This window comes from Carettochelys insculpta, chromosome 16, assembly GCF_033958435.1.
Source record: "Carettochelys insculpta isolate YL-2023 chromosome 16, ASM3395843v1, whole genome shotgun sequence".
Taxonomy (NCBI): domain Eukaryota; kingdom Metazoa; phylum Chordata; order Testudines; family Carettochelyidae; genus Carettochelys; species Carettochelys insculpta.
Window position 1 is genome coordinate 34,305,560 of NC_134152.1, and position 23,250 is coordinate 34,328,809.

Below are 23,250 nucleotides of genomic sequence, written 5' to 3' on the forward strand. Positions count from 1 at the left end.
AATTCTCAAGATGAAAATTAAACAGATGCTGCAAGAGTAGATATAAATCACAACCACTTGCATGGTAAAGAGAGTTGGGTTCTGGGGACAATACTTTTATTTGCTTTACAACAGACCAATGAGAAATCAAACCTTAGGCCAGAAGTTCTCAAACTTCATGGTGCCAGGATTTCTGATAAAAGAAAATTACTTCACAACCCTAGGTGGGGCTAAAGCCTCAGTCAACGTCTGGGTCCTCTGCCTTGTGTCAGGGACCAAAGCCAAAATTTAAGGGCTTCAGGCACAGGCAGGGGGTCTATAGGCAGGAGGCTTTGGCTTCACCTCTGGCACTGGGCCCTAGCAAGTTTAAGCCAGCCCTAGCTACTCCATTAAAATGGGGTTCTGATCTACTTTGTAATCAAAACTGCCTGGCTATGGGTTGCTGTCCACTAGAAAGTTAGTCTCTAAGACGCTAAAGGACTGCTTGTTGTTTTTGAAGCTACAGACTAACATGGCTACCCCTAAGAGACTAGAAAGGTAGACCAACCTAAATTCATACCTCCGAGAGAAGTAGTTAAGCCGACAAGCACTCCAGGGTAGACAATGCCAGGCTGATGGAAGCCTTCTCCAGCTGATGTAACTACCGCATCTTGGAGAAGTGGATTTACCACAGTGATTTACATCTGTCACTGTAGTAAGTATATATACGATAGGGTTTCAGTGGTAGTGTTTCTAGCGGGGACACAGCCTATGTACCCTGTGCTCTGTACCACCAGCAGTAGTGGGTTAACATAAGGACAAAAGGGCCCCATGGTGTGAGAGGTCCCGTAACTCCATTTTGTTTAAACAATTTACTTTAATGGAACAAAAGAAATGTGTCACAATATTCTTATTTTAAAGTTAATTTAAGTGTAATTACCTATGCATCATGAATAAGCATGAATGGATTTTAAAGTGTAAATAATTATATTACTTTAATATTTAATATATTGGGGGGCCTCTTGTGATTGTGTTGTCCCAGGGCCCCACCTGTTCTTAATTCGCCTCTGATCACGAGCAGCTGATGGCAGTGGCTGTTCTGTCATCAGGAAGTTCTAAGTGTACAGGACAGTGGAAGCCATGAAACACAGCACTGCAGGCGGTCCCTGGAAACTCCGTGGGATGTCTCTGCTTTGACAAAACAAACAAAAAGATGGCCGAGGCTGATGGACGGTATATCCAGTAAGAAAGGTGCAGGCATCTGCAGCTGGGCACGGTCTCAGAGAGATAGCTGTGTTAGTCTGTATCTGTGAAGACAATGAGAAGTCTTGTAGCCCCCTAGAGACTAACAGGTTTACTAGGGAATAAGCTTCTGTGGGTAAAAACACTTCATCAGATGGCCTGGATTGGAAATACAAAGGCAGGTCTATATAAATTATGGCAAAAGAAAGGCATTGTTATCAACGGTAAAATAGGATGATCAACTGGCCACACTCACCCTGACTAATCACCCTACTTTACACTGGACACTAACTTCTTTCTTTGCATTAAAGTTTTTACCTAGAGACCTGCCTTTGCATTCCCATGCCTTGATGTTTATTGCTCACGGTGAGGGCAGGGGTGACCTTCGATGCCACACTGTAAATGCGATAGGGCACAGGCCCTGTGTGTCTCTGAACCCCTTTCCACAAGCACCTGCACCCCCATGCCAGCCAGGGTCAGCCTGTCCACACAGCCGAAGCCAGGCACCCTCTTCCCTCCCCAAACTAAGTGATCTGGCCCTTTAAGAGCGGGACAGTCCCCCCTCCCACTTTCATGGAACGCTCCCTCTCGCACTGCAACTCCATTGGTTGGCACCGTTACTCCAGGCAACCGGAGGTCGGGGACGCTTACGGTCGTCAGCCCCGAGTTTCCCGATCACGTCAAATGTCGTCTATGCCGATCTGCTCTCCCATTGGCTGGCACCGTCGCCCGGGCAACGACGGGCGCGGTGTGGAGGCTGAGGCGTCAGAGTGCCGGGTTTCCCAGTAGCTGCGTCCCTCCCCCAGGGTTCCCGCTCTCTCATTGGCTGGCCGCCGTCGCTGGGGCAACGGGAGGACGCGGAGTGAGGCGCCGACCGAAGGCCCCGCAGCGAGCCGCGGCCTTTCCTGATCGCCGGGGCCGGGGCCAGGCCGCTCTGGGCCGGAGTCGAGCATGGCGCAGAGCGGGGTGCTGCTGACCCGGGAGCCGGCGCCGCAGACGGTGCCGGTGTCCGAGCTGCCCATGAAGGTGTACGAGGCGGCTCTGAACACGGGGCCGGACTCCTCGTGCGGCCTGGCCACTGCCGGCTTCCGCACCGCCAAGTACCTGACGGAGGAGTGGCACCAGCACAACTACGCCCAGTACCACCAGGCCTTCGCCGACCGCGACGGCTCCGAGCGCTGCCGCCACGAGTCGCAGAGCCTGGCGGCCACCGCCGCCGCCTTGGCCCAGCGCACCCAGGGGGAGTCCACCGCCGAACTGGGCCGGCGCCTGCAGGACACGCACTTCTGGAAGTCCGAGCTGCAGCGGGAGATCGAGGACCTGACGGCCGAGACCGACCTCCTGGCGGCCCAGAAAGTGCGGCTAGAGAGGGCGCTGGACGCCACCGAGGTGCCCTCCACCATCGCCACCGACAACCTGCAGTGCCGCGAGAGGAGGCAGCCGGCCGACCTGGTCCGGGACCAGGTGGAGGTGGAGCTGCTGAAGGTGAGTCGGGGGGTGAGGCCTGTCGCGAGGCCCTTCCACGGCCGCCCTGGTCTCCAACATGCCCAGGGGCCCTGGTGATGATGGGAGATGCTCCTGTAGCCCACATGCCTCCTGGGTGCAGTGCCTTGTCCCCTCTGGTGGCACAGGGACCCCTTAGAGCAGTGGCTCCCAAACTATGTGCCGGCGGACCACTGGTGTTCCACGAGCTATGGCAAAGTGTTCTGCCATTGAAACTGAGGACTTGTGGTCCCTTGTCAGGGGAAAAAATAAATGGTTGGATGGAATTTTCTCGATTTTACAGGTTTCTTGAAATAACTGTATGGTGACCAATTTTATGTGTTCTGTTAATGCCTGGTTTCATAATTATTTGCTGAGTTGCCTTTACTGCACAATAATTTAATTACTATTATCATGAGTTATTATTTAATTATTATTATGATTATGAGTTATTTTCTGTTAGTAATGTTCCTTATAGTTAATATGATGATGTAAAAAAGATAAAGTGTTCTGCAGAGAGCGTCATGATGTGCAAGTGTTCCATGACTGGAAAAGTTTGGGAACCGATGCCTTAAAGATTAATGAGTCTGCTCTACAGTCAGAGGCCAGGTGTGTGGGGGGGTTACCAGGGGCCACATGCCCCCTCCCCCAAGGCAGGAGGGCTGGCTGGGGGAAGAAGCATGGTGGGAAGGGGTGGAGCAGGGGTGGGGAGAGGCAGGACATGGGGCAAAAGGGGCAGAGCCGGCCCAAGGGGCCCAGTTGGTAGGCAGGGCCCAAGGTGGCACACTGACTGTAGGGCCTGACTGACAGGTGGTGAATGCTGAAATCAATTGAAGACATGCTCTCCTTGTCCTAAGGCTTGTCCTAAGAAGGGGCTGTCCCCACCTTCCCCAGACTGGCGGAGGGTTTCATGGCTGGTGGGTTCCATCCCCATCCCCATTCCCAGTCTTCCTCACCACTTGCCTTTGTCTACAGCCTTACCTAAGACCGTTATCCTCACCTCATGACCAGGATCTGTCTGTGTTACTACACTACAGTGACACTATAGGTTCTTGGCTGTCAGTTGCAACCCTTGAGCGGGCAAAGTCTGACCACCTTTTGTTTAGCTGTATTTCTGCACATGGGATTATTTTTGTCCTGCTGAGGGAAAGAAAGTGAGAGGGTGTGTTCCAACACTGAACTACGATATCTCAACAGAAACCAGGGCCTTTATCATACTGCAAAATTGATACTGTGCTGGGATTACAGGGTAGATGGGTAACAACTGGGCAGGGTCACTGCCATAGGTAGGCAGAGGGTATATACAAATGGTACTTTTCTGACAAATTTAGTTTAGCAAATATTAAATAAACCATTTCACAATGTATTTCCCAAAGACAACTTCTTGCCTGTAGCAAAAACTTTATCACCTGCTTTGGAGAAGCTGGGATGTTCAGTGTGATATTTTATGAAAAATGTGTTGAGCCAATGTTTGCTCTCATAGGTGGATATACTTATTGTTACTTCTATGGATATACTTGTGGTTACGTGGGTGCAAATGAAGTTAGATTCTGGACACATTCTGCCTTCTTTGAATGATACTTTTTCTTTCATGTAACAAATCAGTTAAAACTTACTTGTTTGCAATCACTAGTATCTTTTGAAATTGCCTAAACTGATTCAAGATGAGTTATTGATCAAATTAAATGGCAATATTACACTTAGAAAAAAAACACAGTAGTGGATAGGAAGCAGTTAGGATATTAAATGGTTCTTTAACTGGGATCATTGAGATGTAACCAGTGTTCATGGGAATATTCTAGTAAAAAAATATGAGATTAGCATTAGATAGTATAAAAACAAGTGCAGTGGCATGTCCCTCTGCAGTGTAAACACTAACATGTTATACCTAGATTATAAAACAGACATTCTCTTAAATTGTTGATGCTTTCTGGAGAACCTTGTCAAACATACATTACAAAAATATTTATCTGGCTTAGCATATTTCCTGTATTGCTCATCTTTTACACATTGTTTTGAAGGAAACGTCGTTCATTTCTAAGGAGTCCATATGGTCCTGCTTCTAATTCTTCACTTTAAATCATAATTCTGTTTCTGGTGACAAAGAGTCAACAGCCAACTATGGATATCATGAAATAAAAATGAAGTGAGTTCAGATGAGGCATAAGTACCAAAAGCAAATGAATTCTACAGAAGCTAAGATTCTGTTACCATGCCAATAGCCTTTGCAATGTGGAATGAAGGGAAAGAAATGTATAATATGAGAATAACAGCCATCCAGATCTGAGGAAGTGGGTCTGCCCCACAAAAGCTCATCACCTAATAAATTATTTTATTAGTCTTTAAAGTGCTACATGACTGCTTTTTTGTTTTAAGATGCAGACTAACACGACTACCTCTCTGTTACTACCCATGCAAGAGTTAACTGAAATACATGGATTTTGCAGCAGGGATGTTTGCAAATAGAGTGATTTTAAATTAATTCTTTGTGGCTTTTCGAACTCTCAAAGACCTGGTTAGGCTAAAAGCCCCATTCTCATTTCAGGAAATCAATCTCTATCTTCTATGACTTGTTCTTTCCAGTTGCAGAATGCTAATATTTGTCACTTTGCAGTGAGTCCTCACTGCCTATTGTTCAGATTTTGAAGTTAATGGTTCTATTTGCTAATGGATTAATTTCTGTTTGCATCTTGATTTAGAGGAGTTATGCAAGTTTATTAAAAGTCTCATGCAGTTGTCCCAAGTTCTGGTCACTTGTCCAGCCACCTTCCACTCTAGTCTCTCCTTCAAGCAGTGGAGAATCAGAGCTATTCATTCTAATTTTGTCTTGTCCCCTTCAGAACTGGGAAGTGGATCATTGGATGTATATTCCTCTTCCGAGCATAAATTCAAAGACACTAGGGGGGTCAGGTGTGTGGAGAGTGTGACATATCTTGGGCAGATATTTTATTTTTGATCATTCTATTGCAAGATATATAACTTTGTGTGCCTTCATCTAATATTATGTTATAAGCACTAGTGTGACTTGTCACATGGTGGTATGAATCATGTGTCTGGTATGTATAGTCTGCATGTCGAATTGTATTTCTGCACATGCAATATCCAGATCGATTAACTGAGAGCTAAATACCACCTTAGTGTAAGCAGATTATGTCCCATCTTTCCTCCTTCAGCTCTGCATACTGGAATGCTTTGGAATGACACAGAGGAGCTTCTGTGGTGGTTTGAGTTTGGTATAGAGGGGAGCATGCCAGAGAGTCAAAAGTTGTACTCAGTGGTGCTATCACAGGATTTAATTTGGCCCAGAGTTCATTTGATTTTGCTGGACAATAAAATTAGCTATGGTTATTCTCTGAGGCAGAGGTCAAAGGCATTAGCTAGGATTGTGTCAGTTGCATTAAAAAGCAAGTTGAAAAAAATTAAGAAAAATATCATTATGTGTGTGTATCAAATGAAAAATGGCATAAAGGGAATCCACAGAAAACATTTCTAAACACATATTGATAGTTTTGCCAAACAAACTGGTGGTCAAGGAAAGTGTGCACAGTCATCCTGCTTCACAGTAAGAAAGTCCTGCACATTGGTGACTCATTTCTATAGTATTTATTTATTTATTTATAATTAATAAAGCACTTTTGAGACCTACATATCATAGGCTTCCAAGTCATGTTTGTGACAACACATGAGTGCAACAGAAAGAAAATCAGCTAGCTAAAAATATAAGGACAATTCTCCCTGTAACCTCAATTTAAAAAAGAAAGCCTCTTTCTATAAAAGCGTGCAGCATGTTTGCGTTAAGCCTCCGCTCATGAAGGTTCTCAACCTAGTTTCCCTTAGTGTGCCACAGTTACATTCAGGTATACATGACATCATTTAACTCATGTACTATAGTTAGACGTCTAAAAGTTACATTAGTTGCTCCTGCAATTTGCAGGTGCAAAAAGAACAACTATAGTCACTTGATTCTAAATCTGCAAATGTAAGCTCTTTTAACCATTTTCATAACTTCCTCTGGGTGATGATAATGAGATGCAAACAGAGTTATGCATTGTGATAGATTTATCACCAGATTCATGTTACTGAGGAAAACACCATCCATAATACCATAAAAACTAAAAACTAATATCTTACTAAGATTTAAACTATAAAATGTTCATTTTGTTTTTATTGACAGTCATTTTATGATGGCCATGAAGGTTGCTGTTATTCTACAGAAAAGAAAAGTAAAAATTAACCAAGATCACTTTTGATTTCGTACATCTCATTTTAATAGATGAGGTGAGGTATACATGAAAAAATTAAAGACTGATATGAGACCATATAGACTTGTCTACACTACCACCTTCCTTCGAAGGAAGGATGGTAATTAGGGTGTTGGGAGTTTATTAATGAAGTGCTACTGTGCATAGGCAGCACTTCATTAAGCAAATCCCACCCCACACTGTCCGCGGCAACTTCGAAGTTTTAAAATGTTGAGGAGTAAGGGGACTTAGAAGTTGCCCTGGCACTTCAAAGTACTGGCAGGTGCGCCACAGCTACACATATGCCAGTACTTCGAAATTTAAAACTTCGAAGTTGCCGCGGGGGGGAATTTGCTTAATGAACTGCTGCCTACGTATGGCAGCACTTCATTAGTAAACTCCCAACACCCTAATTACCATCCTTCCTTCGAAGGAAGGTGGTAGTGTAGACACAGCCCGAGAAATGTAAATCTACATTAATGACATTTTCTGAACCACAAATGTCCTACTAGTTACTAAATCCTTTAATATCTCCTTCCTTTCATAATATATGAAAGCTGATTACTACTGCAGTTCCATGTATGCTCTAAATAAAGGTAATATAGACTTATACAATCATAGAGATGTCAAAACATTAGATAACTCCTGCTAGCATCCTCCAGAGAGAGAGAGAGAGAAAAGGTTCAGGAATGGTACAAACATACATGTAAAATGTGAGGAAATAGAATATGTAAAAAATCTGTAAATGTCCTGCAATAAACATGTATCAGATTACAATTCATTGTGTGTGCACTGTTCTTAAAACAGGGTTAGAAAAAGTATGGTTTGACGTTATTTATTAAGGACCATATCGTATTCACATGCATTGCGGCTCTTGAATTATTGAGTATTTTACTGCATTGGAAGACATGGCTCTTTTCGCTGTTTTGGTTTCTGACCGCTGACCAAGACCATCCCTGACAGGTGTTTGTCCAACCAGTTCTCAAAAATCTCCAGTGATGGGATTCCACAACTTTGGAAGTCTATTCCCTTATAGCTTTAGCAGTCGTTAACATATCAGCAGACTGTTATCAAGGTCTCCCTCACTCTTCTTCTGGCCAGATTAAACGAGTCCATTTTTTTTTTTTAAATCTGCCCTCAAAAGTAAGGCTTGCTAAACCATTTTTCATTGTTGTCACTCTCCTGTGGACTCTCCAGTTTGTCCACCTCTGTCCTTATTCTGCTGCCATGTAACAGGGTGTACCAACCCTCCACTAGCCAGTGGGATGGAGGCCAGGCATTCTGGGTGGAAGAGCCTTCCCCCCCGAGCCCTGTTATGCATATTCCAACTGTAACCTGAGTCTAAAGGCCAGGGAGGACAATCAGTTGGGGCTGGTCACCAGGTGAGAAGAAGCTCCTGGTAGAACTTGGGAGCAGCACCCGCCACCCGAGAAGCAGCAGCAGCAGCCTAAGGAGGAGCATCCAGAGCTCCAATGGTGCATCTCATCTGGGAAGGGGTAAGAAATGGCTTAGGGCAGGGAGCCAGGAGGTATCCCAGAGCTCAGCGAGTTGTGGCGGGAATCCACACTGAGCTGGTGGTTGGGGAGATGTGCTCACCATCAACAGGGTCCTGGGGTGGAGCCCAGTGAAGAGGGAGGGCCTGGGCTTCCCTATCCTCATCCCTATGACCCCTAAGAAGGGAGATCACTGACCTGCCAAGGCTGAGGCCTGCTACTACTGATTAGGCCACTGAGTCTGCAATTACTGACTAGGCTTTTGAGGCCTGACCAGGCCAATGGGTCAGACTGAGGGAGTATATACAGACTAGGACATTGTGGCCTGACTGGGCTTTTGATTAAGCCCTCTGGGACTTGACTTTGGCTATACATGCGGCCTGATTGGGATACGGACTAGATCGCTGAAGCCTGAGGGAAGTGATTAAGTCATCAGAAGAGGCTCGGGTTTGAAGGCTCCGCACATGCCCATAATTGGAGACAGTCTTCTAGGTGAAGCATCACCAGTCCTGAGCCGCCTGGGACAATTACCTCCTCTATCTTACATATAACTCTCCTGTTACTATATCCCAAAATAACATTCATGTATTTTATTTGTAATTACATCATATTGACTCTTATTCAATTTGGGATCTACTGTAAGCTCCAGATCCTTTCGGGCAGTACAGGTTGAACCTCTCTTCCAGCATCCTAAGGCCCTGACTGGTGCTGAATGAGAGAATTTACTGGACCACTAGAGGTCAATATTGTCTAGCACATTACCAACACTCTCTTTGCTTGCTGGGCTCTTAGAAGACATTTAGGGATAAATTACAGCTAACTAACAGCACAGAACACTGAGAGCCTGGACTGGTGGCTGTAAACAAACTTTATGGGACCGTGGGAAGCATGGCCACACCCAAGATAAGTGGTTGTCCGGATAACTAAAATCATGCTGGTTTACGGATGTTGCTGGATAAGAGAGCTCTGGATTAAAGGTTCAACCTGTACTACCACCTAGCCAATTATTTCCTGTATTGCAGCAGTGCATTTGATTGTTCCTGTTCCTCATAGATACTCTATAAATATATTTTATCACTTGTTAAACCACAAACCTCTCATCATGAGGAGTCACACACAGAATGAAGGCAGGATTTGGTCCTAATTAATTGTGCTTCCTGATTCTAGCTCTGCCTACATCGATGATTATGGAAGCAGTGGAATTTCAAACAGCCTTAGGCTGTGTTCTCCTGCAGGCCTGGAGAGCCCAGGTCTTTTGCCCTGAACTAGCTGGCCCTTTCCCACTGAAGTTGGCTGGCCTAGCCATGTAGAAATTGGGTGGGGTTTCAGTGTCTTTTGCTAGTTTGAACATTTTCAGCCATGTCAAGGCTGATCCCTAGTCTGACATTCTGTGTGGAGAAGATGGGGGCCTGCAACAGGCCTTAAAAATACCTAACCTCTATAGGCTTCTGCTTAAAAGCTTCCCAGAGTTACTGATTCCCTGACCTTGCCAGGCAGCTATCAACAACCAAATATGAAAACTCCATTTTAAAAATACAGCAACACATGTGGGATGTCTCCCGGTGGGGTAACCCCAAGCTCTTAACCCTCCCTCTGGAGAGAGCTTGAAAACAAGGAGGAAGAAATTAAGATGCAGTCTGATAGCTGACCTTGCAGTCTTGGGCATGCATATACATAGACCCTTCTCCACAACACAAGAATCAAATCATTCCTTGAAACAAAAAAACAAAACAACAAAAAAAGTTGGTTTATTAACAAAAGATTTACATGATAAAGCATACTTGGTTGGTAGGCGTTACAGAGCAAAGTAAAAAAAAAAAAAGGTCAAAGCACAGAGAATTACTTCCCTGGGATTCATTTAAAAGTTACATTGTATAGGGGGTACAGCAGCCAGCCTAAGAAGTCCCACACGAAACCAAAAATGAAAAATAATCTGTTGGTGTCTGACAAACATTTCCTTTCTATTTACTTATCTGTATGCCCAGATCTCATGATGGCCTGGATATTGACTGAATTTCTTAAGCCCTGCCAAGGCTTAAGACACCTTTGTCTCTCTCCTCTGGCCACACAAAAGAAAAACGCCTCAGCAGCTACTGCTTCAATTCAAAAGATCCCTTTCTCTCTTCCCTTTGGCTCACCTGGCTGCCTGCCAACAGAGAATCCACTCTTTCTGGGTTTAACCCTTTACTAGCATTAATTCATGACAGACTGCTGCTTCAGGGTTAGAGGGAAGCTCATCTACTCTTAGGTTTGGAGTTAAATACGGAATGCCAACCTAACCAAAGAGCTAAAGGCCTGGTTATGGAAGTGGTTTCTGGCCATATGCTTCACGAGGTTTCTATGCCAAGTTTATGCATCTTAAGAATTAGCATGGAGTTTATTTTAAATGAAAAATCATAGGGCTGATCTGCATCCAAAAGTGGTTGCAGGTTTAGAACTTTGCATTTAGAGCACATTAGGTTTCTCTACTTCCCATTAATCAATCTGCTATCAATCATGGGTACTGTGTCTGCATTTCTGAAGTATTTTATTTAGGGGCACATCTCCCTCAGGAGAAATGCTGTTGCTTTTACAGTAGGTCATCAATAAGAGTCTCTTTTTATTTTATGTCTCTTTTATTTCATATCTCTTTTTCCGTGTTGGGGATGCCTATTAATTGCTAATGGAAGGCTTTTCTAATTCAAAGCTGTGCATTTAGATTGCACATTGATCATGGGTAAAACCATTGCCTCTTTATTTATACTGAGGCTACACAGTATAACATAAAATCAATGGTCTTTAATGGCTTTTCAAATGTTGGGTCTTGCTAAATCTTTTGAAATATTTGTAGCAAAATAGTACTTTTTAGCAGTTCAGTCCTCCTAAGATTTCTTTGCTTGCTGAACCTGGGCCTTGATATACATGATTGCAAGGACACGTTGTAAAAAAGACACAGGTTTTTTTAAAATGTTTTGTTTTCAATGTGGCCTCTTTGAATATTAAAAATACACTTTCACCTTTATCACACTTTTCTGTTTAAAAATTGTTTATTTTATTCCTCTGTTTCTTATGGAGAATAACCTGATATGTGTATGCCTTGTATTATTGTTAAATAGTAAACCGGTGCAAGCAGTTCTCAGAATAGGGCTTGTTAGTAAACAAGGTTTCTTTCTGTTTCTGCTGTCTAGATGACTGTCACTTCAGTAAAGTAACATTAATGAGGAAATTTTTTAATTCTAGCCCAGCAAGGGAGATTTAGGTTGGAAATTAGGAAAAACTTCCATCTGTCGTGGTGGTTAAACACTGGAATAAATTGCCAAGGGAGGTTGTGAATTCTCCATCACTGGAGATATTTAAAAGCAGGTTAGACAGATGTCTGTCAGGGATGGTCAAGACAGTGCTTGGTCCTGCTGTGAGAGCAGGGGACTGGGCTTGATGACCTTGATGACTGGACTTGATGACCTTCCAGTCCTAGTGTTCTATGATTCTATAATAAGTTCACAAGGTTGGCAATATGATATATTTTATTAGATGAACTAGTGAACAGCAGTATACAAGCTTCTGGGGCAGAAAGATCACCAAGTAGTGGTAAAAACAATAGGCAATCCTGTGATTCCTTCAAGACTTAACAAACATATTAGGTCATGAGCTGTTGTGGGTAAAACCCATTTCGTAATAAAAGCAAACTTTTTGCAGTCTAAGATGCTTCCTTGTTCAGCAAAAGATATGTAAAAATACAGACTTGTAGTGTCTTATCCAAATAAATTTAATGATAAAATGAGTATTTTGTTAAGATTTTAAATTCCTTCACCCCGAATGATAAATCGGTTCCACCTGGGGCTTTAGACATCTGTTCCATTATCTGAGAGTTGGGTCAACTCCTCTGGGCATATATTAATCACCGTTCGGCTTTAGGATGCAATTGTTCTTCTACCTACAGCATTGTTTAACTGATTATGTGCATTATGAGATTTTTTTTCTTCTATATTCCTTGGTGTTGTCCATTACCAGGTGCAGGATTCTGGCCTAAGCTGATTTGATCTGATATGACAAAGCTAAGAAATTCAATAGATTATTTTTAATGGCTGCCTTAAAACCATTGGAACATAAAATAATTCTGTAAAAAATCTAGCACCAATGTCCATATATCAACCTTCACAGTTGCAAATCTTATATGATGAAACCTATTGCTTCCTCTTAATATACTGACACTATTAAAACAATAAATTCTAAAGAATTTAGAATACTTTACGCATTAGATCCTTTTTACATAAGTATCACAAACCTTTAATTTATCATTGAGTGAATTCATCATTGATTGATCTACCTTATATTTGAACCATAGCTAACTCCTCAGAAGTCCTTGATAAAGTCTTTACAATAATGAAAAAGTGTCACCAAATGAATGGATAATTACTGGACAATTTAGCAACATCCCAATATCTGTTGAAAGCAACGGTCTCTGAAAATGAGATGTACTGAATATCATAATTTTTATATCTTTATCTAGGAAGTTGAGCTTATCAGAAATGTCCAAGAACTTCTGAAAAGAACTTTGATGCAAGCTGTTAACCAGATGCAGTAAGATGCTTTTCACTGTTCCCAAGTACTTGATTTATAGGTCCAGATTTATTCCTGGCTTCTATGGGAATTCATCCCTGATTTTAGTAGGTGAAATTCACAAGGCCTACCATTCTATTTAAGCCCTCAAAACAGATACATGTATGTATATGAAAAGGCATCTTTGGGAGCAAGCCAGAGGATATAAGAGAAGCACCATGTGTTTTTGTAATAATAGTTTCCATTCTCCTGTAACATTAGGTCAGATTTTTCATCTTGCTTTCAAATATATCTGTCTTGTTCTCTGATGGTTCAAAATTGCATTTTAGTAGAACCACATTAAAAACATTTTATTCTGTTGAAGTCACTGCTGTACTGCGTCGGAACTAGTGTAGCTATTTGAAAATCTCTTTTTAAACAATTTGTTAGAAAAAAAATATAGTATCTTTTTTCCCCCTGAGCTGTTACCATCAGATGTCAGTATGACCTAAGAAAATGAAAAAACATATTGACACTATCCTTGTTGGTATGAAAGTCTGTTCCTCATGAAAGGTAGTGTTTACTATTATGGTACACTATAATAGTCCAGAGATAAGATGTGTACTGATTTCTGAGGTGTTTCAAGGAGGCACAATTAATTAATGGTACATATTATACTTAAAAATCTTTTTATTTTTTTCAGGCAGCATTTGTCTTATACTGTTAGATGTAAAACAGAATATTATTTTAAAAAAGAATGATTATAAAAAGTGAAATCACTCAACAAATTTCAAATAGTTTAATTACCATCAACATACAACACTGTAGTTATTGAATTCAGGCTTTACTTCGTATTAGTAGTTGATTTCAGATTGCCTTGGTATAATATCATCTTGGCTAAAATTTGTAGACCTTTTGTTCCTTAGTTCATACTGACATCTGGTGGTAACCCGGGAGAGAAAAGTGACACTTTTAAAATGAATTATTGCTAAAGATCTTTTAAATTATTTGTTGTAGGCAGGAGAGATTTAATTCAGAGCAAAGCTATTGCTTTAAATTTTGAATGTCATTATTACTGTGTTTTCTGAAGATCAAATCATGCGGTCTCCATGATAAAAACTTTAACTGCATTATAAAGAGGACTGAAAAAACCATATAGGACATGTTATGGAGTTACCATATGGGCTCCTTTGCCACCAGAATTGTTCTGTGAAACCCCAATTCAGCCCTGCCCCATACCTCCTGAGCTCCAGCCGTTGTAGTTAGTATGGAGGAGAGTTGGAGGAGTGAGCTGAAGCAGGTAGCATTGTTCGGCTGTGCAAGATTGGGAAAATAGATTTTGGGCTGGAATTTTCAAAGATTCTGAGAAGCTTAAGTGCCCAACTTCCTTGGAAAATCCTAAGCTCTTAGCTTGGTCTCATGATATTTCCTCAAAGTCCTGTTTTTTTTTCCAACACTGATTGTGGTAATCTTGATCTTTTTAGATTAAATCGAGATCACAAGCAGACTTGTGAAATGGATTGGTCTGATAAGGTTGAAACTTACAATATTGATGACAAATGTGGAAGATACAATAATCAGAGCACCAACATCCAGTTCCATCCCAGCTCATCAAAGTTTGAGGAAAGGTGAGGGCTCATTATTGAAATAAGCAAGGAAAGCCATTGATATGCAAAGGATTGTCTGTATCAGCTAAAACTACGCCACTTTTGTACATAAATATATTTATTATATCCCAGAAATACATATTATGTTTGTAAAAATAGCAGTTCTTGGCAATAATTTGTTATAAACATTTGGGTCGTTCAAAATCCATTAAACTCAATGCAAAGGCACAACTGGATTGAATTACAGAAGGCCATGGGTTAGTTGCTGAAAGGAAAGTTGCACGCCTCTTCTACAGAAACAATTGTGTTGCTTAACTACTATAAATGTCACTTTTTCTCTCCAGCTACTGTTCCTGCAACAAAGTTTACAGAATGCTCTATAATTCCTTCTGATGCTCAACAGATGGCAAAGTATTACCACAGAACCGTATTTCAATCTGCTTTGTAGATAAAGTAGACATGGATTGTAAAGCTTAATAGGACATCCTATTGCTTATGTACCAATGTTTTAATTAACAACCTTTGTCACTCTCAGCATAGTTAAGGTATATGAGTAATTCTTATTTTTTATTTTACCTTTAATTTTATTTGCTAAACATGATTGAACATACCGTGTAGTGTATCACTCCTTGTTTCCTAAGTGAGATGACTGATGAGAGTTGTCCCAGGCTGTGTCTGCACTGCAAAAATAGCTTCGAAGTTGCTTACATCAAAGTAAGCAACTTGGAAGTTGAGTGTCTACAAACGCCCTACTACAAATTTAAACTTTGAAATAGGGCACTACTCCATTCCCGGGAATGGAGTAAGGACTTCGAAGTTGGGCTCCCTACTTCAAAGTTAACTTCAAAGGGAAAAATGCATGTAGACTCTCTGCTGGCTACTTCAAAGTAGTGCATAGCTTCAAAGTTAGTTTCTAGTGTAGACACACCCCTAGTATTTTATTTATGGTTCAGGTTGGACCTCTCTAGTCCAGAACTCACTCATCCAGCAACATCTGTAATCCAGCATGATTTTAGTTAGCTGGATGACCACTTATCATGGGCATAGCCAAATTTCCCGTGGTCCCATAAAGTTTGTTTACAGCCACCAGTTCTGGATCTCAGTGTTCTGTGCTGTCATTTAGTTGTAATTCACCCCTAACTGTCTTTCAAAAGCCCAGTCAGATGTGGGAGTGTTGGTAATGCTGCTAGACAATATCGACCTCCCATGGTCTGGCAAATTCTCTTATTCAGCACTGTTCAGATCCTGGGGGTGCAGGACAAGAGAGGTTCAAGCTGTAATGCAAAAGAGCACGTGCCATTGCAGGAAATCAACTGTTCTGCTTTGGCTCTTTTCTTCCACTGCAACTTCAACAAAGCCAATCAAGAGAGTGATTTCTGTGCTGTCCCTTACAGTGCCTCAACACCTGAAACCTGGGCAAAATTCAGCCATGACAACATCTATAGGGCAGAGCGAGAGCGACTGGCTTCCATCAACCTCCGTTTATTGATTGATAATATCCTTCATGACACAGCTGAGGATCTGCATTTGCAGTGTGCTGCTGTGGATGAGGCTTTTGCTAAGCGCTGTGAAGAGTTGGAAGATGCTAAGCACAAACTGGAACATCATCTGAAAAAGGTAAGGGTGCTTTGGCGAAGCCACTTGCAGTAGTTTTCACACATATTGAGATAGTCACCATAGAATGATCAGAAAAAAATTGCTTAGTCCATTCAGAGCATAGAATAGTGTTTTCTGTCAGTTTAGTATCTGATGGGGTTTCCAGTTGTGGGTTATGTCACTGGTTCAGCAGAGCACTTAAGCACATACTTACCTTTAAGTGTGTATGTAAGTTACCTTATCTTTACTGTTTTGGTAAACCATGGTGGACTTAAAATACATGTGGAAAGTTAAGTACATGCTTAAGTGCTTTGTTGAATCAGGAGATACATCCCATCCTAGCAAGGAGATGAACTTTATGAGTTAATGGGCATTTCCCACCTGCCTAGCTGTAAAGTATTGAGTCAATATTTATCTCAGGTGTAGTCCCACTGAAGTTAGTGGAATTACCCTGAGGTGGATTTTTCCCACTGTATCAAGGTGTGAACAATACACACTAAATATTGCTGTGCATGCATGACATTTACACATACAACAAGATTCCTATTTAAAAGCTATTCATAGCGTAAGACATTTCAAGATGTTGCTGGAGGCAGAGTAAAAAGCTTTGGGTCCCATTAAAGGGCAACTGTGGGTTAGCTTAGCAGGGGACAAAGCGGAGGGGAGAAATGAGGAAATTATTAAACAAATGACTCCTCAATAAATTATCTACATTAGTGGGTGGTTATGGTCCCTCTTCCCTAACCCGTCTAATCAGGCCTGCCGATGTGGGGGGGGCGAAAGGGCAGTTGCACCAGGACCTGAAGCTCTCACCACCACGGCTGCTACTTTGGCAGTGGCAGCGACCAGAGTGCTGGGCCCCTTTGACATGTGGCGTGGCTTGAGCGAAGCCCAGCGCTGCAGTCTGGGCAGTGCTAAGGGTTGACTGCCCTTGGCTCCACCCCTTCTTAGGGTGTAGAGCTGGGCCCCACCCTCAAATCTTGCCCTTGGCCCACAGTGGCTGTCAGCCCTGCTGTGTCTAATACACAAAGAATATTTTTACAGCGATTCTTTAACGGAAGATTACAGTAGTCAGAATCATGTACATGACTGCCAGTAGTCGCCAGTTATTTCCCGAGATTATTAATTTTAATATTATTTTTACTCTTAAAAAGCAAATATTTAGTCTGGTACACCACACATTCTCATTGCATTACTTGTGGTGTGTAAGGACAATACCATTGGTCTGATAATTGTTTTCTGAGGGCATGTACTGTAGTACTCCTGAAGTTCTATGGACATTAATGTCAATTTTCATTTTGGCTTTTTTCTCCTTAAAGTCCAGCAAAGGGGCAGGGGCAGCAAACTGATCTTCAGCAACTCATGACTTAATAACTCTGTGAAAACGTGTAATACCCTGTTTAAAAAAAAATACAAATTCATAGGTTTTGATTCTACTCTCATTTACACTGATTTAATCCTGGAGTAACACCCTCCAAGTTGGTGGAGTTCGCTGGTTGTAAAGGAGATGAGAATCAGTTTTTCTCACTTTTTCATAGTGATCCCAGCTTCACTAAAGCCAGAAATCTGTGAACATAAGGGTAGGTAATCTTTTTGATCTAATTCAAAATAGCCTGTCACTTTTTGAGTAATGTACATTAATTGCAGTGCCAGAAATGATTCACTGAGATGGATGGTGGCCATGAACAGGTTCTGATGAGAATACAAACAGACTGTAGTACGTAAACAGCTGCAAAAATTTTTCAGTTTCTATTTAAAACAGACACCAAATTTTCCATTCTGCTCAGAGTAGTAACAGAAATAAGGAGATAAAAGAGCTCAAGGCGACCTTTGAGCTCCCATATTCTGGCCTCAACTAGAGAGGTACCTAGGGAGAGCAAACAACTGTTGATTCCTTGGGAGCATAAAGAGGCCTTGTGGGGTGACCATCCATGCCGTATTAGGCGGGACGGTCCTGTATTTGGGATGCCAAAAAGGCATCCCAACTTACTTTTTAAAAGGGACTAATTGTCCCATATTTGGGCCCTACCCCGCTGACCTTTTCCACCAGCAGCTGTGCAGGCACAGCTGCTGGCGGGAGTCACTTCCCCAAGCCTCGGGGAAGTGGGGGGAGCGTGGGCAGTTGCCGTGGCCCTGCCACTTCCCTGGGACGGCCGGTGTCTGCTGCTTCCCAGGGCTCCTGGCAGTTGCCGCTTTCCCAGGGAACGCCAGCGGCTGCTGTGCTCTTGGGGCAGGCTGGCAGCTGCTGCTTCCTCAGGGGTCTTGGGAGGGGCTGGCGACTGCCCTTCCTTCCCAGCTCCCTGGGGCTTAGTGGAGCCAGGAGGAGCCGCCTCTCCCCGCATATCTCCCTGTCTTGTATTTGGGACAGGGAGATACGGTCACCTGACCTGTCAGTAAAGTGCTATCTGCAGTAACAGTACCATGTAAGTTAAAATTATTATCCTAATTTTGTCTTTTTTCATGCATATTCTCTTCCAACAGACCCTTAAGGAGATTGGTGATCAAGAAAACAACATTGCTGCTCTCAAGCAAGCTATTAAGGACAAAGAAGCTCCACTGAAAGTAGCTCAGACGAGGCTCTATGACAGATCTTTTAGGCCCAATGTGGAGCTCTGCAGAGATCCAGCACAATTCAGGTAGACACAAAGAAGGAGTCCTGAAAGGCCCCAGTTACAGCAAAGACATTCTTAGATAACTTCTGCCTGGCAGAGACATACGGTGGCAAAATAAGAAAGGGGATACTCATTGACAATAACATGTTATTTGGATGGGTGTATCATTCACTTTAGCAGCAACGAAGGGTCCTGTGGCACCTTATAGACTAACAGAAAAGTTTAGAGCATGAGCTTTTGTGCGTTAACTCACTTCTTCAGATGCTGGTCAGAAGTGAGTTAACTCACGAAAGCTCATGCTCTAAACTTTTCTGTTAGTCTATAAGGTGCCACAGGACCCTTCGTTGCTGCTACAGATCCAGACTAACACGGCTACCACTCTGATCATTGACTTTAGGGGGTTGATAGATTCAGTGGAGCTTCACTTATTGATACCAGTTGTGAAATGCCAGTTATCTAACCTCTCATTTTAACTCAAAAACAAATAAGCAGTCAAGCAGCACTTTAAAGACTAACTAAATAATTTATTAGGTGAGCTTTCATGGGACAGACCCACTTCTTCAGACCATAGCCATACCAGAACAGACTCTCACTGCCACTGTTATACAAAATGATTTGTTGTTTGGTTTTGTTGCATGTGACCTTCAGCTCTTAATTACTGGTCTTGATTCCAATACCTTACACTGATACACACTGGGAGTTACACCCTTGCTATCAGTGTAAACTAAATCCAAGTCTGGTCTAAACTGTTTACAAATAGGGAATCCATAAACATGGCTGTCTTCTTTGACCAGTTGGGTTAGTTATTTATTCAGCCGATCCAAAAGAACATGACAGGTAGTAGATAATTTGCAGCCAGTATGCTCTGGACAGAGGTTCACTGTGAGGTGGATTATGTGGTGAATCAATTATGCTTCAAGCACTGCAAATGTAAACGGCCTGTGCATTTCCACAGGCTGAGAAAACTCATCAGCTCCTCTAAAGAACTAGCCGATGGCATTCGATTTTCAGTAATAATCCATTTAAAAACTGGAGGGCAATAAATCCTTTCAAATTAAAGGTCGGAATGTAATTTGTTACTGTTGATCTCATTATAGTGCTTGCAATTGATTCTCCTACAATTATTTGTTTGTTTGTTTTTTTCTGCCCATAGGAAAATTTGTGATCAGCTTTCCCAGTTCTTTACAGCAAAAATATACACCATTCAAAGCAAAGCATCGCTCTTTATAGTGATGCAATAGTTTTACTTCATTCAAAACTTGGTCATCTCAGGCATGTTCATTCAGGTCCTGATTAAGCAAACCATCCCTATTCAGCCCACTTAAATATGTGTCTTGCATGTAATAGAATATAAAGGCATGCATGCTTAATGGGATCTTATATTGTTTCACATTACCCCTCTTCACTCAGTGCATACCCCTTGTATAGCAAACAAAAAAGCAGTGCTGTAGCACATTAAAGATAATATTATTTATTAGGTGATGAGCTTTCGTGGGACTGACCCATATTTTCAGCTCTGGTATAATGTCCCCCTTTCCTGTGAAAGGGAGGCTCCTTTCCTGTGAAAGGGAGGTACTTGAGAGGCTCCTGTGAGCTTTATGTAAGAGGTGTGCACCTAACTGCATTTTTTATGGCTTTGAAAGTCTTCTCAGCAATTCACTCTAAAAAGAACCTAAGGAACATGCTGTGAGATCACTTACAGCAGTGTATATCTGACATAACACCATTGGTTTCAGCAGTTCCTCCAAATGTACAATAGCGAACCCAGGTAAAAATCTGTGTTTACGTGAATGTTCAGGCAGCCAAAAATCAGCGAGTCATCTAAACTGTCTTTATCCCATCAGTTGTTAACGTAGGAGACTTGCAGAATAGAATAGTATCTATGACAATGGATCATTCTTTTGTGTCTCTTCCAGATGGGGAAAGGTTATCTTGGAGTTTACTGAGCATATTTTTTACAACCTAAATTTATAATGATAGTAGTTTGAAATTATTTTGAACTTTGTTTATTGGAAGAGACTTCATCCATAGCTCAATGAGCCACTTCATTTTATAATCCTACAGCTCAAAAATTTTATCACCCACCAGGCACTCCTAGAAATTGTGCAGACTAACACCGAATTACTGTGGTGCTGAAGTTCAAAATAACAACGATTGCTAACCATAGAAATTTATAACAGCTCACAGGCCTTTGGAGACTTCCTCTAATTTTGATTACTTATTTAACTCTGTTCAGGTTGATCAGTGAAGTTGAAGAACTGACAGAATCCATTGAGTCTCTGAAGCAGAAACTACTGGAGGCTGAACAGTCTCTACGGAACCTAGAAGACACACGGATGAGCCTAGAGAAGGAGATAGCTGTGAAATCGAACAGCATTTTTATTGACAGGCAGAAGTGCATGGCCCATCGCATGCGATACCCTGTTGTCCTTAAACTAGCAGGATACCAGTAGCAATATACTCTGTTTAAATGACGTGACGTTTGGTTAAAAAAAAAAATCTTAGGCCAAGATATTTAATTTTATAAGTGTGTACTGTTTTATTCAATAAGAAACATAATTTGCTGTTAATTTTCTTTATTTAAATAAAATACATAAATATAACATCATGGTCGGCTGTTGTTCTTGCATTTGCATTCCACGTAAGTCTGATCTGTTTTCTTTATGCTTGCGTAGTTCATACAGTACGTGATACCGCAGAGCTTTTTTCCTTATATCTGATGAATGAACATGGAGGTTTGGGACCAAAGAAGGGTATTTCGAGCTCTATTGTTTTCAAGTTACCTTGCAGTGAACAAATAAGTATGCTTGGGAGATTGAAGAACACACGCTTCAGTAAGGAAAGAGATTAAAGAGATTTTATTGTCAAGCTGCCCAAGGGTTATGAAAATAAAACTGTAGTTTGCACACACGAGTGACAATCTGAATACTAACTACAAATAGCAAAACCACAAAATGTGGATGCATGAGCTGGTATTGAATTAAATGATTTTAAACAAAGAAAACCAATTCAGTTTACTTTTAAAGAGAAGCTAAACAGCTTGTGAACAGGGACTGCTTCTTTTTCTCACTGTCTCATTTATATTGTCAGAGGAAACTTTTGATCTTTTTCACTCTGCTCCCGTGGACTTCGGTGGAAATAGTGTATGTGGACAGCTAGTAAAATGTAGCTCATGATGGGCGCTCAGAGGACGCATCCATACCATCTGCAGCAATGGAACCCTGTAAAACGGGGTGATCAAACTTTTTACTCTGGGCCCCACTTTTCATCCCTGCAGTTAGCAGCCCCTCTCCCCCCAACATGTCTAATGTAATCCAAACCAATGGAAATTTTTCCATGTAAAATTAAAAACCCTTTCGGCACATGAACAAATGTCTATAAATATGAATAAACATACATAAAAACAGAAACACATTTCAACAATTTTAATGAGATGGATGAGCGTGAGACCTAGCAGCCAATCATGGTGCACTTCCCATTTCAAAATTTCCCACCCCCCACACTTTGCTCACCCCAGCTATAACATACATCATTCATCCATCAGGTTAGAGGTGCCACGCTGCTAGATTTGTAATGTACAGGATAAAAGGGATTAGATGAAATAGATGTCCATTAAGGCAGACTCATTGTCTCCTACATTACATTTTTTTAATTTTTAAAAATCTTGTTTAGAAACACCTTAACTGTACAGTCACTAAATTGCTCTGCCTTATTACCCTATGTATGAAAATACATTTTGTGTAACTGTTTCCCTCTCCAACAGGTATTTGTTCATCCATCTGTTATGTTGACACAGTAGGTGCATATCAGCTTTGGCCCGTTACCATCCTGAGATAAAAGCCTACCACTGTTTCTTTGAAAAGAACTACATCCGTAAAGCATATTCTGCCTGTGGCTTTGATTGCTCTCGTTGTTTTATATGCATGAAGGTTTTTTAAAAATATTCTTGTAGTGCTCATGTTTTTATAGCCCAAATCACAAACACTAAAAGTAAAGGTGATACAGAGCAAACTAGAGAAAGTTTGTCTATCGTTTATCTCTAAATACAGGCAACTTGAGCAATATATTAAAGAGGGAAAGATTTTGCTGACGTGCTCATGAGTTGTCCCTTTCTCATGCATCACGTTCAGAGTGCTTCCCTCTTCTTGGAGACCGAAGAGAGTTTTGAAGCTGGACAAGAGTCGATTCAACTTTAAAATTCCAAAATAGGACTTTGTGTCACCTTTCATTCTGAAGGACCACATGACCCCCATGTGACTTTGATTTTTGGGTTCCCAATTAATACTTTAAAGATAAGGAACAGAACCAAACTGAACTCTAGAATGTTCCAGTCTCCAGGACAGTTAAAAGATCATTTAATCTAGTGGACAATTGTGAGTGATTCAATGAGCAACAGAATTAATGATTGTTTTTAAAATCTACTAGTTTAAGCTAGCAGACATTACACTATAACCGTGTGCTCCATTTATATTCACATTCCAAAATGAAATGGTGCATCCCA

General features: G+C 41.6%; 1 protein-coding gene across 1 annotated transcript; it reads left to right on the forward strand.

The window, feature by feature from the left end:
• The first annotated feature begins 1,973 nt into the window (after positions 1–1,973).
• TEKT4 (tektin 4) lies at positions 1,974–21,321 on the forward strand. The gene is made up of 6 exons (XM_075010725.1): positions 1,974–2,685; positions 12,906–12,976; positions 14,419–14,562; positions 15,936–16,158; positions 18,619–18,773; positions 20,986–21,321. Exons 1-6 carry the CDS (start codon positions 2,152–2,154, stop codon positions 21,200–21,202), a joined length of 1,344 nt encoding a protein of 447 aa, XP_074866826.1. The 5' UTR covers positions 1,974–2,151; the 3' UTR covers positions 21,203–21,321.
• The last annotated feature ends 1,929 nt before the right edge of the window (positions 21,322–23,250 follow it).